The 19,369-nt window shown below is 32.4% G+C and overlaps 1 protein-coding gene across 3 annotated transcripts in view; it reads left to right on the forward strand.

The window, feature by feature from the left end:
* The window catches only part of LOC118191280 (fibronectin type-III domain-containing protein 3A-like), a 223,982-nt gene that overhangs the window by 116,428 nt on the left and 88,185 nt on the right, over positions 1-19,369 (forward strand). For all 3 annotated transcript variants that reach the window (XM_085825345.1, XM_085825346.1, XM_085825347.1), the window contains 3 exons: positions 4,233-4,327; positions 4,946-4,999; positions 9,639-9,763. In XM_085825345.1, the coding sequence (XP_085681471.1) occupies positions 4,233-4,327; positions 4,946-4,999; positions 9,639-9,763 (274 nt within the window). The remainder of the gene's footprint in view (positions 1-4,232; positions 4,328-4,945; positions 5,000-9,638; positions 9,764-19,369) is intronic.

Below are 19,369 nucleotides of genomic sequence, written 5' to 3' on the forward strand. Positions count from 1 at the left end.
GTGAAATGTCTATTGCAGTATAATAGTAAAAGATAATTGTAGGGTTCTGACAACACCCGAGTAGTCGTAGAAAGCCGTCTGGGTGTCCTGCCATGCTCTCGTCTGCCTTATTTGAAAGTGAAAATACATGATGCCGATGCGTATATAAGGGTAGATGCATTCGACAAATTGCTTAATCGTTATTTTATGTCTATTGCTGCAATAGTAGTAATTTGTGCAACATTTATCTTTTTGTGATTGCTTGTTTTTATTGTTTTTCTACATAAAAAAAGGTAAGTGCAGTTACATATTATGTTAAACTTAGGTTAACTTTTTAATTCGGAAAGCAACGATTTAAGCATAATTACTAAAAAACTGTTTACCTCTCATGTTTGAACCATTGTCGTATTCTTAGCCATATAAATTACTAATATCTAAACCATTTTCCTCTAAAGTCCTTCACTGGTCGTATCTGTTGTAACACAGCGTACTAAAAACCTTTCTTCAATACTCATGTCTGTATTTTCTAAATTAAGATACCTCATACAAATTAATATCTGCTCTTGATGGGGTACAATCAAGTAAAATAGAAAAATACTTTGCCTGTTTGACCTTACTTATATTAACCTCTAATAAGCTAATTCTTCCATTTTGATTTTTATCTTCAAGGTAATGAAGCATGTTTTTTTTTAGTTTGAATTTTATCAATGTGTACAGACATGATAGGGTCCAATTTTGTGATAATTTCTATACACTTTAAAAAATGATCATTTTTGAATAATTTGTGTCTGGAACCACGGAAGGCTAAGTTTTGTTTGGCTAAAAACTGAATAGCATAGATAATTCTTTCAATAACATCGCACCAATGCTTAGTCTTATATATATATATATAAATTTTGAAATTTCGAATCAACAGGTTTATTCTTTTGTAATCCTTCTAAGAAATCAGACCAAAAACGTAGATTCTGGAAATGCATTTTATTTTTTCATGAAGTGCTCATTTAAGTGGTTCCGGTCATTACATTCAGAACTACTCAATTTTACATTGCTGAAACTGTTAAAAATTTTGAAACAAAAACAATAAACAGAATTTTTTTCAGCAGAATTTAGCTACTAATCCCTTTTAACTCTTTCGTTGTTTGGCAAGATTCAACAAAAGTAAATCTAAAAAAAAAAAAAATTACATCCATTTTTGTTTTTTGCGAAAATGAAACTTGAAACCAGGTTATCCAGGACTATTTTCTATTCATGCTAGAAATTGGGATGGCAATAATGGACTTGTTCATAATCCGGAATCATCAAGCACAGGCAAAGGCATATCTGCTGCAGAAAGTGTAGATATCACTAGTATTTCTTCTGTCTTTTCGCCCGGCTGCATTGAAGTTAAAGGTAATTTCCGGGTGAAAACACTTTCTAACTCTTTCTGTTTATTAGGTTCTTTTGGTAATTTCAGTGGTAGCTGAGACGTTGATGGACAACTAGTGCTAGTTGTTTCAGTTTGGGTATTCTCTTGATTTTGGAAAAACTGAGTAATTTTAAAGTTCTGGTTTATTAAGTCTTCCTCTCATTTTCTCTTTCTTAATTGCATTCTGATACTCAGACAGTTTTTTCTGTTTTTCTTCCAACATCTGGGGAAAATTGAAAAAAGTAGAAAATAACTATTATAAGAACTATTGCATAAAACACTTCTTAAAAACACTCGGAAAGTCACTGTTTGAAATATTTTATCTTGCTTCTGAAAAACTGAGTATATCTTAAACTGTTGCTTGCAAAATATGTGAACTATTAGATCAACACCAAATAATTCAAGGAAATGGTAGTACTCTTTTGTTTATTAAAGTAAATAAAATCAAATTTAAAGTATGTATTTAAGACATAGTGAAATAATGAAACATTTTCTTTTGGTTTTCCATATAGCTAAAAATTTGAAAAAGGCCAATTTTTGATTTCTGAATACCTTATTTGAAGAAGTAAAAAACACATTTTTACTTCTTCAAATCTCAAATAGGTACATTTTAAGTTCAGTGGTACTCCGTAAGTATGTCAGTCCTTTCTTCTCGAAAGATAATAATTTTTAGTTTAATAAACAAATGGTTCATGTAAAAAAAGCATTTTTCGAGTAATTATGCTCAAATCATCACTTTTCTGACTATAAAGCTAATCTAAGTTTAGCATAATATGTAACTCCGCTTACATTTTTTATGTAGAATAACAATAGCAACAAGCAATGACCCCAACAAAAATCACAAAAATGATACATGTTGTACAAATTATTATGATTGCAACAGTAGACACAAAATGAGGACTAAGCAATTTGTCGGTCGTATCTATGGTGTCAGCCTGTACCCTTACGTACGCATTGGCATCATGTATTTTCGTTCGCGTATATTTACAAGATCAGCAAAAATTGCAAAAAGCATAAACATAAAAATCAAAACAATATAAATAAAATAGATCTTATGCAAGAACTGCAGTTTTCGCAAACATTTGGAGGAAATGTAGCATCGCCTGTTGAAACTCTCAGCTGTATCGTAGTTAAACATAACGCCGTGCAAAAAGGAATTTAGATATATCCCTAGCTATCAGCCCTTGAGCAGTTTTTGTACCCTTTTGTAATCACAGTTTGAACCTTGTCATAAACTACTTTGCGAAAAACAATTTATTCAGTGCAAACTTGTTAGATATCTAAATTAATTTGTTTTTAAGATAATAAATAGTTTTCAGCAATATATCCAATGCATTTAGTATATTATTTCGCTTCGCTTGTAGTGTTACATTTCTATAACATGTTCTTGTTGACTAATGCTCACTTGTCTAACTATAGTCAGCCCAAGCCCACGAAATTCCTTGTGGCAAGAAGCGTACGATTCGCCTGCCGTTGGCAACAACCTTGAGCACCTTACTGGTGACAGTGCGATTTAGCTGAGTTTCACCCCCAATTTTGATGGAGAGCATTCTGTGGGGGGATGGGTCCGAGCGTCTCCCACCTTTCTTCCTCTACCACCAACCTTTTAAGAGGACTTTTGCCTTGCATATTTAAAGTGCCCCTATGCTGCATGGACACTATACATTTAAACACATGCATGCCTTCTCCGAGATTTGAACCCAGGCCTTTTGGCACAGCAGTCAGCAATGCTAACCACTACACCAGTTGGGCAGATTTTTATAACATAAATATATGTATAATTCCTCAATAAATATGTTTGTGTGGGGGTTTTAACTAAGCACAAAATGTTTGCATATTTAGACAAATTAAAAGATAAAGTTTTTTTTCATATTATTATGTTAATAATGCTTCATTTTAAATGTTAACTATAAGCAATGTTCCTTTAATATTGTCACTGCATAAAGTCGCTCACTAGACATTTGCACGATGGCTCCGACTAGGCTTGGCGGGGGCCTGCTAACCTCCATGCACAGTATACACAGGATTTGACGACATTATCATGAACATTAAATTGGTCATTTTGGTGTTGGCGACAATTTTCAAATTCATGCCCAAGGCCTTAGCATATATTAGGATTTTACTGCAAAATCTTTTTAAACCTTTTTTTTTTCTTTTTAAAAAATGCCTTATTTGTCATTTTGCAGTAAAATAAAAAAATTGTAACCAGTTATCTAGGCCAGGGTTTCTTAAACTTTTTTCAGTCGCGACCCCTTTTTATCATTAAGATTTTTTTGAGACCACCAGGAACCCACAAAAATTTTGTGGGACCCCGTAAGTATTGCGCAAATCCAACACACCCACCCGTGAGTGAAACTGTCATTTTTTTCACTTGTACTGTAATATACTGTTGCAGTTTTAGGTCATTAATTTTAATTTCTAATTTTAAGATAGAACAATGGGAAATTTTTTAATAAGTAACAGACAAAATTACAGCGTCCCATGCAAAGCAAGAAAAACTAACGTTTATATTATAAAAAAAAGTGCCAACATGTATGCAGAGCCAACATGCATTACCTTGATAGAGTGGAATTTTCTTAAAATGCGTCTGGAAAATTCTGGGAATTTCATTCTCCTGTTTGAGTGGCAACCCTGTTTATAGATTTATTTCCAAAATGCTTGCAGAATTCTTTTGAATTTTTGTGGTGCAAAAATATGTAATTTAATTTTTTTCATCGTGGTGAATATATTATTTGTGTCTTTTTGGTAAGACTGGAAACTCTTGATAGTAAATTATGCTTCTTGAATAAGAAAATGCTTATCCAGTATTTGATTTTACAATTCTTTTTTTTTTTTTTTTTTTTTCCAGGCATATCTTTTAAAACTTTATGTTGCAAGCCAGATGTTCCTCAACCTCCAAAATTATTATCTCGAGCTAAAACTTCTATATCACTGAAATGGAATGTAGGTTCCTTCATGACTTCTTAAAATTCTGTGGCTATGAATAAAGTTAATTTTTTTAAATAAAGAAATAAATAATATTTAAAGTTATATAAAATGTGCTTTAAATGCATCTTGTAGTTTTTTCTTTAAAAATTTTTTTCCCCTAAAATAATTTGATTTTTTTCGCTATTTCTTGAAAGATTTACAAGTAAGAGTGTTTTTGTCACTAATTTTTATTTTATTAATAGTCTTGGAAAATATAATATACACTTATTGTTATAATCTGAGAATTAATGGAAAAAAGCTGAATTATTATTTTTTTATGTATATTTTTTACACAAATATGTGGAACTGTAATTTTGTGTTTTTTTGGGGGTTGTGCATATTTGTTATATATTGCTTATTTGTTGCTATATTCATATATATAAACAAATATAAAGAAGCATGTATTTATAGTTGCAAGGTGGCTTCTGATGCTTATGATTTTCCAAAAATTCTTTATTATATTTGATAGTATTTTAATTTTGAGTGTTTAGTTTTTGTTGGGTTTATAAATGTAAATTTTTAAATATTTTATAACATTAAATGTAAATGTTATAATCATGGTAAAATTGTCAAATATAAATTCTGCATTTATAGGCAGCTGTTGATAATGGTGCCAAGATTTTATCTTATATTTTGGAATATGATGAGGTAATTTGAAATTTTTGTATTTGTTATGTATCTATTTTCATCACATTGTCATGACTATCCGAAACATATTTTTATTTAATAATTTTTGTCATATGAATATTGCATGTTATATTGATTTAAAAAAATTTTTATGAATATGTTATCAAAATAATTTTTCATCACAATTAAAAAAATCTAGTGATTGGTTCCAAGTCATTGATTGCTTGAACTTGTAGATTGTTTGAATTTTATTGAAAATTGTTCTAGCTTATTTTTGTTTGACTAATTAATACCTGTCATTAAATTGCAATTTTATATATTGCTTTTTTATCAAAACCTTATATCTGGTATTTTAAAATACATTGTAAGAAAATTATTTCAGTGTATTCAATAATTAGTTCTCAATTGCTTGAGTATCACAGTTTTTTAAATTTCTCCCTTTTACAACTTTTCACTATTTTTGTATGTTTTACATGAAGGTAAGTAAAGTGAAACTGGAACAAGGAAATTGTGTTAGATATATCATTATATGGGAGGGGGATTATCATTAGCTTTGAAGAATTTGTTTACAGAGCGATGTGCCTTGTAATTCCATGCTCATAGAAATCTTAATTTTTAATTTTTAAGTAGTGTGTTTGTCACTTGTATATCATCATCCAGAGCATATCCTTACCTTTTTAGATATTACATTGGTTTATGAAAAAATTTGAAAATCTCATAGCAGAATGTTTGTGTTCTAGGGAAATTATTCAGTACTTTCTCTTTTCTGTCTAACTTTTATATTGTTTTAGTCATTAAAGCTGCATGAGATTACTCATTGTTATGCAGTTAGATATAATTCACAGCAAAAAGTATTCATGCTAGAAGATTGCCTTCTTAATAAATCAGTGAATGTGTGCTTATTCTTGATTGTGTCCAAGAATTTCTCAGTAGTGTTTGTTACTATAACTTAACCATCTTCAGCATATTCAATAAGTTATGACCTCCCGTAACAAACAAAATAATTGTTCTTTTCTATTAAAAGTGATCTTTCTTTGGATTGGTGATAGAAGTTGGTTTTATTGTAGGCTTTGTTATCGTATTTAAAAGCTTGTAGTAATTGCACCATTTTTAATGACAATTCTTTATAGTACCTTCACAGTGATATTGTAGCAGATGCATCAGTGCAGAATATGATTTGTTTTTATGGTCTTTTCTGAGAGCCTTTAGAATCCAAAAAGCATAACGGAGCCACTAATTCATATGTTTATGAACAGTGGTATGGTAATGAACTATGTTTGATATCAGATCTGTGGTTAACTCATAGATATTTAGCCATCATTCATGTCTGATTATTTTGTCCCATTATGCAGTTGTGTGTATTATAATGGTTTTAGTTTGCTTTTAAGTCACTATCTTTTCTTTTCTTGAAGCATCTGATTTCTCATTTCACTATGACCAATGAGGTCCATTGCTCACTATTAACTGTAGTTATATTGAAATAAATATGTTGTAAATTACCAAAAGCTGTTAAAAGCTGTTACTATACCTTGCTTTTTTATCTGTTCTAATTTCAAGCACACCATTTGTTTAAACCAGTCATTTTAGATTCCTGGGTTACTAAACCCTCAAGCAAGCATCAGTTATAAATCTGAATGATTACTGTCTGTAATCTCATACCAGTTCTATCAGATAAGGCTGGCTCACTTTTTGTGACTCATCCTTATATATTTATTAATTTACTATGGTCTAGTTTATCTCTCTAAAATCAAGCTGTAATTAGTACGAAGAAAGGTTACTTTTATTTTTTTAAATTCTTTATTATTAGAAATTTCTAGATTTATACTTTAAGCATTTCCGGCATGCTACCTTTTAAGTTGGAATTTCGACCCTCCCCCCCAAAAAAAGGATAGGCAGTTTAACCCTTAGCACTCCGCACATTTTTGTACCACTGCCTACCAGCAACTCCGGCACATTTTCGCAGGATCTGGTGTTTTTAAATGCAGCATCCAGAATATCTGCATAAATCTCTTTCTTGTAAATATTTTACCAAAGAAAGGGATGTGACTATTCTCCTTAACTGACCAATAATCCTGCATATTCGCCAGGGGTATCATGCCCATATTGATAATAACTCTAATAAAAGCCCAAAACTCATCCTCTTCCACCGCACGCCACGTTTTGCAAATAGAATTACTAGATAATTCTTTATTCTTTAGAACATTTTCTGCGTAATTGTTGGTTTCTTTTATAATTTCATTTACCAGTTCGTTTGTGAAAAATAATTTGAAATATTGTGTCGGCTGTACAATATTTGTAGGAATTTGTGGTCCAGTGACCTTTGGCGATACACTAAAATGTATTCTATCCGGAATATCTAATTCTTCCATGACATCACGCTATTCATCTATGTCTTCCGGTGATTCTTCGCTTTCACTTTTAGTAACTACCATTTGTCGTCTCTTTGGTAGTATAATTTCGAAACCACTACTTGAAGTGTCAGAATTATAATCAGCATTGTCTTCCACAATATCACTCAACTGTATATTCTCATCACAATAATTATTTTTTTCCATGTTGCTAACCATAAAATGGGTCAAATAATGTTTCAATCGTAACATTAGTGAGATTGAGCACGTTTTAACTACAGATAACAATTGCCAACGCCGACGATTCCCTAACATCTCAAGCCTAATCATGTTAAAAACATTGGGCTCCACAACGGAGCCTATGGAGTTACGGAACAAATGATGGACGGCTCTGCAGCAGAGCCAGTGGACTGCTAAGGGTTAAGCAGGTCTAGAGGAGTACACAGGTAAAATTTTGTGAAGATAGCACTTATTTTAATTCTGTGGGTGTGCAGGAAGCAGCACACTGAATGAATAGAGCTTCGAAAAGAGTGCTAAAACAAGCATTGCTGGGAAGTGCATAAAAGAGTAAAAGAGATTTTACCTATGATTAAAAAACAGATTTTGAATACCGTAGTAGATTTAGCATTACCCAGGGTGTGCTATGGGAAGGCCTGCTACTCTACACCCCCCTAAAAAGCTCTTCTTGGTTATATGATGATTTCATACATATGAATGGAAAAAAAAAGTAACTTGGGTATATGATGTTTATATTATTTACATTTCATATTAACACTTTCGTCTATTTTTTTCATGGTGATACTTTTCAAAGAAAGTGACACCACCTTTGAAAAAGCACAATCCAATATTGCATGTTTTGCATGTGTACCGGGATCCGTATCAGATTCATTATCTGAAAGCAATTTATGTAGCACTTTCAGTGCTTCAGAAATGGTCAGCCCTCTCCAATCCATTTGGAAAATAATTAAAAATCTGAGAAAAATAAACTAATATTGTATTTACATTTTGAAATTATAAACTATAAAATTAAGTAAATGTCTCAACCCCAAAATATTAAATGGAGCGCTAACAAAACTTTTTTGAACAAAAGCAAAAGAGAAAAATAGAACTGCTGTAGTAAAAAACCAAACAGCTAACTGATAAAATTACCTCTCACCTTCAGAAAAACACCCCAACAATTTCCTAGTTGATAACCAAACATCCCTCTGCCCCGAAAAAATAAGAAAAAAGAAGAAAACGAAAAGCAGGAAATGAAACACAGATGTGGACCCACCTTTCTATTGTGAATGAGCTGACCGAGTTGATGCAGAGAAACAAAGATACAGTTGTTCTTGTCTTCTAGATGATTTCTTTGAAAAATGAGGGTCTTTAAAAACTAAACATGGGTAAAATATATGCATTGGTTTGTGTTGGACTGCCATCTACTATAAATAAAGAAGGTTCAGAGTAACCTATAGTAACTTGTAAATCCTTTTTCATTCAATTTTTTCATGCATACAGAAGGAAATTTTTAGGTGTACCCAAATAGGGGCACACCGTGCCGCAGAGGGTTAGATGTAAAAAAATATGTATAATGTGTAAAGGGCCTGTGTCAGGAGTGAATGGTATTTATTTTTTAAATTTGTTTGCTTCTAAATAGTTTACTTTAAAGCTGTGGGCATTAATCCAAGCATACAGGTATCTTGGGCATTCTGAAATAAGTTGTTTCATATTAAATAGTTAGGCATTATTAAATAGGCATTATGAACATTTTAAAAACACTTAAATATCTCTCGAGTTGATTCATTATGTTAATTAGAGGATTTACATGTGGAAATAATCATCATTAAGGAACATATTTAAAATATTAATAACTGTCTATATAGACTGGCAAACTACTTAGACATCAAAGTATGATTTCTTCAGCATACAAACCATATTTCTTCATTTCATTTTTGTCAAGTAGCTTGATGAAAATAGTATTTACGTTGCCCACAAAATATTAAGTGATATTGTTACTTGACTGTAAATTAAAGTGATGCTTTTTAATTGAAGTCACAAGTAAAGAAAGTAAAAAGATATATAATTTTTATGATCCTTAGCTAAGTATTTTGTCATTTCAGAGCAGGCAGAATATAAAATTCTGACTGGTCATTGCAGTTTTGATATTAGCAGTACAGGGCACCTTTCAGAATGTAAATTAGAGGGCTTCGTAAACCTATTCCTAAAGCTACTATATTTTGTGATGATAAAATATTCTCTGTAGAAATTTTTTTCTAGCAAAATTGACTATTATTAATTTGTAACTGAATTTTTAATAACATTATTCCTAGGGTAATGGATCAGAAAACTTTGTGGAACTGTTTAATGGCCTTCAAAAACAGTTCAAGACTGTAAAATTAAAAGCTTCTACATGTTACAGATTTCGACTGGCTGCAGTTAATGAATATGGTAAAAGGTAATCTGATTTCTTCTTATACACCTATCCCTCGATTTGGGTTTTTACGTGGTTTAAAAATTAACAGATTTATAAAACTTGGTAAAAATGTATATTCGGCTCCATATATGCAAATACATATATTTGACAAAGAATTATTATCTGAGTTGAATATATATTTGAAGTCATTTTTGAATCTCATTCCTTTGGTAACACTGGTGGCAACAACAAGGATGGGGATTCCCTGTGTTGTAAAAGGGGAATCCCAATAGTATGTATATGTGTTATACAGCTATTTGGTTCATGTGAACTAGTACAGTATCAGTATTTTAGCAGCAAGGCTTATATCATTTTTATCTACACATTTGAATGTTTATTGGTAAATTTTCATTTATGTTTTTTGTGGCATTTTTATAACTTACATACATTTTTAAGATTTTTATAATGCCAAAAAATTTGGAAAACAATAAAATGAAAAGTTATATCTTTAGAAAGAAAAATTAAAATATTGGATCGTCTACGTAATAGAGAAAGAGTAACAGGTGTTGCTAAATTTTACTTCATGAATGCCACAATAATGACAATTAGAAAAAACGAAGATTCTATTAGAAAAAATGTAGCAGCTGGAACTTGCAGCAATAAGAGCACAATTTCTTATGTAAGAGATGATACAGTGGAAAATGCCTTTGTGATGTGGATAGAAGACCAAAATCAAAAACGGATTCCAATTGATACTAATTCTATTACAAATAAGGCTTTGATTTATAAAGCACTTAAAGAAACAGTCATCGTCGATTTCATCAGATGGAAAACAGGTATCTTTCTCCGCGAGTCATGGTTGGTTTGAGAGATTTAAACAAAGACATTCTTTACATAATCTAAGATTGAAAGGAGAAAGTACATCTGCTGATTCAAATGCAGCACAGCAATATCCAGCAAAATTTTCTGAAATCATTGCTGCCAACTCTACACTTATGATCAGGTTTTTCAACACTTATGAGTCCGGGTTGTTCTGGAAAAAGATGCCTGAAAGAATCTGTTTAGCTAAAGCTTGCAAATCAGCTGGTGGTCATAAGGTAACGAAAAGTCGTATAAAAATTCTTTTCTGTTGCAACACTTCAGGCAATAATATAATGAAACCATTGGTTATTAACAAATCAAAAACACCACACTTATTTAAAGGAATAAACATCAATAACCTTCCGGTGTATTGGATGGCAAATAAGGAAACATGGATCATTACCATAGCTTTCAATGAATGGTTTCATAACATGTTTGTCCCAGATGTCAAAAATTATTTAAGTAAAAATGGATTGCCTTTTAAGGCTCTTCTGTTAATTTATAATGCACCTGGTCATCCTCAAGATTTACAACATGAAAATGTAGAAGCTGTTTTTTTACCAAAGAGTACAACTTCCTTATTACAGCCATTAAATTATAAGGCATTTCTCCTGCCTTTTTTTGCATGCCTTTGTGGTGTCGTGGTTTGCACACTGGGTGCATATTCCAGAGGTCCGTGGTTAAATTTCCGGCGAAGGCGTTTGCTCGTTTTTCATCTCTCTGCCTTTTCCAGTTAACCTAATATCTCACACGATCATGGAATAATTTCAACTTTTAATATGTATCAATACTTGTATATCAATCCTTGTATATCATCACTTGTATATCAATGCCTTAGTTATCAAACAAACCTTCAGATATATTTTATTTTAGAACAAATGAAGAATGATGAATCTCTTACTCTTATAGATGCTTGGAAGAAATTTACAAAGCAGCATGCCTGAATGCTGCTAAAGATGAGAATGATAGATTACCTTTAGAAGCATAATATTCTCAAATCACTAAATTGGCCTAAACTATAGGAGAAGAAGGTTTTGAGGATTTAGCTCAGGCAGATATTGAAGAAATAATGGCTGATGGATAACTAAATAAGGATGAATTAGTTAACATGATTCATTAAACAAATAAACATGATAGCAATGATTCTGATGAAGAGCAATCTGGACCAGTTGCGTTCACAGCAAGTGTCATGAGCGTAGGACTGGAATTCGGAAGAAAATTAAGTAATAATTTTTTTTTACAATATGACACGAATGTTGAACGAGCTCTCCGATTCCAACGGGAGCTTAGTAAGTGATTAAATCAATATGAGGATGTTTACAAAGGCTTAGGAAAGAAACCTAGGCAATTGTTAATTACGGATTTCACTACAAAGTCTTGTTGATCTAAGATCTTCCCCAATTCGTCAACCATTGAAGCAGAATCTTATCAAGAAAGCTCAAATGATGAAAGTGACATCATACCAATCAAAAAGAAAAGACTAATAGTTCATGAAAGTGGTTAAACTTATAATAATTTTTTAAAATAATCTTAATTTTCCTAATGTAAAATAAATTAAGTATGTACTCTGGGGGGGAACCCCGGGGTGGGGACAGTTTAATATCTCTCGTTTTGCTGGGCTGATTCAAAAAATTGAAATTGCGTTTTTCATGTCTCGAAAGCACGACATAGGATATATATTAGATTTATGTATAGCATTATTCTAACATAGGCATTTTGACACAAAATCAGGCCTTTTCTGAAATAATATACCAATTTTTTTCCATATTTCGATCGTACGACTCAAATTATGCCTAGATATTAAATTTTGTAAAATTTGGTGTGAAATTTATGGAAAAATTCAAAAATTTATCAGGGCACAATTTTTTAGTTTGCACCAAGAATAATTCACTTGGCAAACTTCTTAATATATGACAATCTATTTTCCTTTCCCCACCATCATGCCGGAGTAGAAAAAAAGGCACCTTATTCCTACCTTTTTACATTGCACATGAGTGGGAAAAAAATCATTGTATTACAGTACCTAAAAGCTGTAAAACAGCAGTTAAAAAGGAATATAATTGATTAATCTAAATAATGTAATTTATGATACATTTAATGGACGTGATACACACAGACATGTACGGGCACTGTGACCACAAAAATACTTATTTGGCCCTTTATTTTTGCAATTTTTATATGTAGACATATAAAAATTTTGTCTGAAGTCCAGAATTAACGAAATTCTGGGTTTTAGATTTTCAGTCTAAATTAGCAAGATTACATGTAGAAATTATAAATTTAAAATGTAAATTAGTTGTTTATGAAATAAAAACATTTATGATTAAAAAAATGATCAAAATTTAATGCCTTCCCCTCCCAAAAAAAATTGTTCTTTTAAGCATTTCTTTTAATGTAAGTTGTTTAAGCTGTTTAATTAATTTTTTTGGTGCTTTCTGTTTAATTTTATAGATAGGCTTAATTTCTTGTTCAGTTTTAAAGCATGTGACTGCTGTGTCAGGCATTCCTATTAAATTAGCATTCAAAATCTTCTCATTCTCAAAAGAAATTTCTTTTTCTTCACTGTCGGCCGTAATATTTCTTGGATTTAAAACTGTACTCAGATTTCGCTATTTTATTTGTTAGTTGATTGCTGATTAGGGCATAGTCATTGCTATAGAAAATTGGTTATATCAGCTTCACTTATTATCACTTCTCAGCATTTCTTCACAGATTCCATTAATTGGAAATTTCATCTTCTGTAGTGTTCAAAATCTATGATAAACTAAGGTTACTGTTTTGAATTTTGAAGTTGCAGTTTCTTAGGCCTGAATTTTCTTTCAGCAAGGCCACTGGCTATGGCAAGAACGAAATATGTTTTCATTTTGTAGATCTTGAAATTTTTTCCACAAAATTGAAAATTCTAACTTTGATTTTCATAAGATAACTGCAATAACAGCTATCTTATCAAAATCGAAATTAGAATTTCCTTGTAAAAAATAATAAGCTTGATCAAATTAAAAACTTAAGGAAGAGCACAATTTGCTGTATTAATATGTTCTTTGAAATCTAATTCTTTTTCTCTTCCCTGCTGCTGTACCAACAAAAGTATCCCAAACCAGTATGAGCAACATTGCACTATAAATGAGTATGTCTTAGGGTTTCACTTATGTTTAGGCAAGGTAGAAAAATATTAACCCTCTCAACCATTCGAGAATCGAAAGTCACACTCAATGTCTTATCATTGGCTATGGTGTTGTTTCCTAGCCAGCAAGTGTCTGAAGGTAACCTAATAATCTCAGTTAGGTGGGAGAAGAATCATTCTTATGGCAATCCAGCTTTTTTTTTTTAATATTATATTCTTCATTTATCGAAAATTATAAAAAAACATATCAAAGGGTTCTGATTTTAGCATTGCACCACAGCATTTGTGAAGATTTTTTATGCTTTCGTTGAGCTTGCAGTTTATGATCTGTTCTTGAACTAACTCCTGCTAACTTAACTTTTTAACTTTGTTGTTAAACATTCCTTTCTTCAGATTTGTACTACATGAAATTCAACAGCAAAATCACAAAACTTTTAAAAGCTGCATATGTTTGATATTCCTGACTAAGTATTGCCATACATTTTTTTTATTTTTTCAGTTTTTTCTCAGTTCATCATATCAATGATTTACACATCATACATGTCTTCTTAACAAGATGATTTACACAGCATTTTTGTGTCATTATTAAACATAATTTTCTTCCCACTTAAAAATTCAACAGAAAAATCACAAAATTTTTAAAAGCAGCATATGTTTAGAATTTCTGATATAATATTAATTGTTTCTATTTTTTCAGTTTTTTCTCAGTTCATATTATGTTCATATATGAGTATATTATGTTAGTGTTTAATTTCTGTAATAAAATGACTTACTCTTTGATTTCTGTATTGTTAAATTTCGCTTTTAAACTTTATTTATTAAACGTAAATTTCAAGTGTTTTCATTAAATAACACGTATGCCATATAAAATTTAACAGCAAAATCCAAAATATTTAAAAGCAATGTATTCAACATAAATATATAATACAGAATAAAATAAAAATGCATTTAAAATTCATCACATATTCAGGTAGGAATAAATCATGTGCAAAAACCAAAAAAACAGAAGCACAAGTGGCAAACTACAAGAAATACAGAGGGCAAAATATGCCAAAACCAAAAATGAAGTATGCATTTTTTATCTTTTGCTGTATTATCATCAGGTTGTTCGTCCATCAAAGGTCGTTTAAAAAGGGGGAGGGGTTGCTTTTTCTGAACTGACAGAGATACAAAAAAGTGTAAAATTTAAAAATAATCTTAGAAAATCTTATCAAAGTAATCTGTGTGAAGTAAGCAGTGGAAAAAATTGCAGAATTATAGTATCAAAAATGTATTCAAAAAGACTGTAAAATAGCAAATTAAAAAAATTACTTTGGATCATGCCCCAAGACAGAAACAAATATGTAATAGAAACATATTTATAAGTATACTTACTTTTTCCAAGAGATTTTTTACTAGACTAAAATACTTTAACTTTTTCATTGAGACTGTAAATATTGTACAAAATTTCACTTCCTTTTCTAATGCTTTTTCCTCTAAAGGATTTTCTATTGTGAAACCTTTTTCTCCTTGAAGAGGGAGAATATGTGAAATATAAAATATGAAAGTTATTATTTGCATATAGACCTTTAAATTCCTAATTTCATTCTAAAGACAACTCCCTTCACATCCGCATTGATGCCTGCAGTGTTCCGCATTAAGAAAGCTCTTGCCCAATTATCATTCAAGGATTAAAACATTGCAGCCAAGTTTATAGCACTGCAACTAACTACACATTCTCTTTTCATCACTTGCTGTACATTGAATAACCCACATCTCTTCACTTATTTGAATTTTCCATTGTTTAAAATGTAACTGTATATAAAAAACTGTAGGGTTCTTATTGCATGTGTCAAGTAAATACGGTGTCTCCAGAATTGCTTCATGCAACAATAAAATTATGTTGAATTTGGCCATGTCTGTTTGCAATTCCATCTGCACCAGTAAACATGGCAAAGTTACATTTATGCAATAAATCATTATCAGTCCATTGCTTCTGTCACCTGCAAGGTTATCTCGGCTGTTATTAAAAAGTGAATAGGCACCTTCTCTAGTAAAGAATATCAAGTTATCTGCAATGAAATGAATCAGTTGTATGAGGTAACCAAAAAAATTCTTGCCATTTTAGACAGTCAGAAAGAAAAAGTCATAAAAGAAATAATTACTGCTAATTCTAAAAGTAATCCCATTGGCTTACAGTGCCTTTTGCCAACAAGTGGCTATATGTGTAATGTCATGGCAGTAAAACTTAGGAGTCTTGGATGCAAAAAAGTCCGTGAGGGCCTTTTCGAGGTTTAGCTGGTTGTTGAAGGATTTCCCATGAAGATGGTTGTCCAGGGAATGGGAAAGGTGGGTAGTCTGTTGGCGCTAGGTCTGGTGAGTATGGTGGATAGGGTAGAGTCACCTTGTCCAGACACTGGATGGTGTCCCTGGCCTCCCGAGCCACATGTGGCCTCGCATTGTCATGGAGGAGAAGTACACCCTTATGCTTGACCAATGCTGGCTCTTTACGTGTCAGTGCCTGATGCACACATTCCAACTGCTGCAAGTACAGGCCTGCCGTGATGGTTTAGCCCACTGGCAGGAGTCATTAGTGCACCACTTGGTGACTAGTCCACCAGATATAGAGCATGATCTTGTGTTGGTGGAGAGAAGGTCTCGCAGTGTGAGGCACAGTGTCCCGTGGTGACAACCAATGTCTGGAGCGCCTGGATGTGTCATATTGGACTCGCGTTTCATGGCTGGCAAGTACTCTATCAAATATGTATGCATTGCGGTTCCGAGTAAGCAATGACAAACAGTCAGCAACACGCTGTTGCTTGTTTACATCAGACAGTGAGTGGGGTACCCATTTGTTCAGCTTGTATGCCTTTCCTATGCGATGCAGTTGGAGTCTGATAATTTCATCAGATACCTGGAAGTGTTGAGCTAACTCACCACATGTTTGGCTTCTGTCACTCTCTATGGCTGCCCTCAGGGCCTCATCGTCCAGTGCTTGTGGTGAACTGCTGCGTGGTGCATCACAAAGAGACATATCCCCTGACCTGATCTTCTGGAACTATTGCCTAGCAGTTCATTCATTAACTGCATCATCTCCAAAGGCCTGGCAAATTCGGCGACTTGATTCTGCTGCTGACAGGCTCACTTTAAAATCATACAGCAAACAACTCCGAATGACAAAAGCCTTTGATGCGTCCATTTCAGTCAGTCGCTGTGTGAGTTATGTTTAAAGTACCGATGCAACAGGCTTATATTCTCGTGGTCAATGTCCGGACTCTCATCCTAACTACTTCATTGCCAGGTTTAGTGACTATTTTTATGTTGGTGTTCACTCTTCCAATGTCATATCAGAAACGGCAAGAACATTTTTGGTTACCTTGTATATATGTGTAAAATATAAAATAGGAAATATTTGTTCACATATACACCTTTAAATTCTTATTTTTACATACATACCACTTTCGCTTTGCATCACTTATCTGCAGTGCAAAAACTCTTACCCATTCTATATCTGGAACTCAAACAAAGAATTTTTGAGATATAAATAGGTCAGCTGTGCCCTGCGGAGCTTCTTTTGCCACCTAAACTTGCTTGCTAAATGATGTCTCTTAGCTTAACCACATTCTTCCATTGTTCTAAAATGTAACTGCATATGCAAAATTGTGGTTTGCGTATTGGATCCATAATTATATGTGAAGGTGCATTGTGTCTCCAGAATTACTTTATCTGATAGTACGTAGCGTATTCGGAAACTAAGTACCATTTCATTCTAGCGCCGGCATCCCGCGCATATGCACTAGTCTTTCTTGTTCACTGACTTTAAATTGTCGCCATTTTGGTTGCTCTATGTTGTGTTTTTAGTTTGCTGTGCACATTCAAAATGTTTAAGACAATTAATTCTCCTGCTGACTGTGAGATTCGTGCTGTGATTAAATTTTTGAACGCGAGGAATGTTAAACTGGCCGAAATTTATCTTCAAGTGACAGAAGTTTACGGTGAATACGCGATAAGTGATGGAATGGTGAGAAAGTGGGTAAGAATGTTTAATGCAGGTCGAACAAATGTCCACGCCGAGGCTCAGAATGGTTGGCCTTTTGTTGTTACCAATAATTTGGTAAGGAAAGTTGATGAAGCAATTCATGAGAACAGACGCTTCACAATGACAACTCTTTCAGAGGCATTTCCACAAATTTCACGTTCCACAAATTTCGAAATTGTGTCTGACCGCTTGAATTATCGCAAACTGTGTTCCCTGTGGGTTCCAAAAATGCTCATTGATGTTCACAAAACAAAGCGACTTGGTAGTGCCCTGACATTTCTCACGCGGTACAGTGATGAATAGAAAACTTTTTAAACCAAACAGCCCGGACTTGGTGCCGTCCGACTATCACTTGTTCCTGCACATGAAGCGCGAGCTTGGTGGCAAACGCTTTGGATCTGACGATGACACGAAAAATGCTGTGGAGTCGTGGTTATCGAAACTGGCGGGAAGTTTCTTTGATGATGGTATGCAAAAACTGGTCACCTGCTATGACAAGTGTTTGATCATTGGCGGAAACTATGTTGAAAAATTGTTTAAGACATGTATTTTCATGTAAAAATAAAATTGGATTCGAAAAAATTGTTTTACTATTTTTTTTTTTTTTCAAAATGGTACTTAGTTTCCGAATACGCCTCGTAAAATTATATTGAATTCGGCCATGTCTATCTGCAAGTCCATTACTTCACCTATACAATAAAATTGTCCGAGTTACATCTATGCTATCATTCCCAAAATGTTACATCTCTCTCTATATATATATTGCACATATATCTATAGGAATATATATATATATATATGTATATTATTAGGAATTCTAAGAATTATGAACAGAGTATACATGAATTTTTTATAGTCGCCATAGTATTTCTTTAAAAATGCACAGTGGTAATATTAGGTGGGAATGTCCTTTCATTTGTATTGCAATTAATTTTTTTGAATATTTGCTGTTTTATTTCCTTAAAAATAATAAATGGTGATGGCATGTAGTGACAACTTCCTTTTATTTGAAAAATGATATGGATACTTAAGTGAGGATCGGGTCTAATAGTATCTGTAATGCTAAAAATTGCTGGTGGTCTGGATGTCTTGATATTAGATTATTCTGAATATTGGACATCTGGATTTTGGACTTTTTACTGTACTTCTAGTTACAGAAATGTTTTAAATGATGCAATTATTTATGTTTTAGCATTTTTAAATTGGTAAAAAGACCACTCTTGTAACAAATATGAAATCTAACTTTATTTAAGTTTCTTTGGGCTTCATGCTTATATTTAGGAAAATATTATACTAATTATAAAAAATAAATATTATTCTCATATAAGAGAGTTGATTGAGCTATATAATTTTAAAACTGGAGATCATATTCAGGATCTATACACAAACTGAAGAGTGAAATGTTTAAATTTGTATATAAAAAAAATGAAATATGTTTAGAAAGTTTTTTCTGCTGCTGATAGATTAAGAGTATTTCTGTGTGGAATATTGTGAAAAGTATTGATTGATATATTTGTTCTAAGGGGGGAAAAATCTTATTTGCAGAACCTTACGGAATTCATTCCAGAAAACACTAGCAGGTGCTGGTAGGTAGCCAACTATTAATTAAAATTTGAAAATATTTCTTGTTTAACAAAATTTTTTT

The sequence above is a fragment of the Stegodyphus dumicola genome, chromosome 10, assembly GCF_044657685.1.
Source record: "Stegodyphus dumicola isolate Sdum_Otavi_A_Nest chromosome 10, ASM4465768v1".
NCBI classification, from domain to species: Eukaryota; Metazoa; Arthropoda; class Arachnida; order Araneae; family Eresidae; genus Stegodyphus; species Stegodyphus dumicola.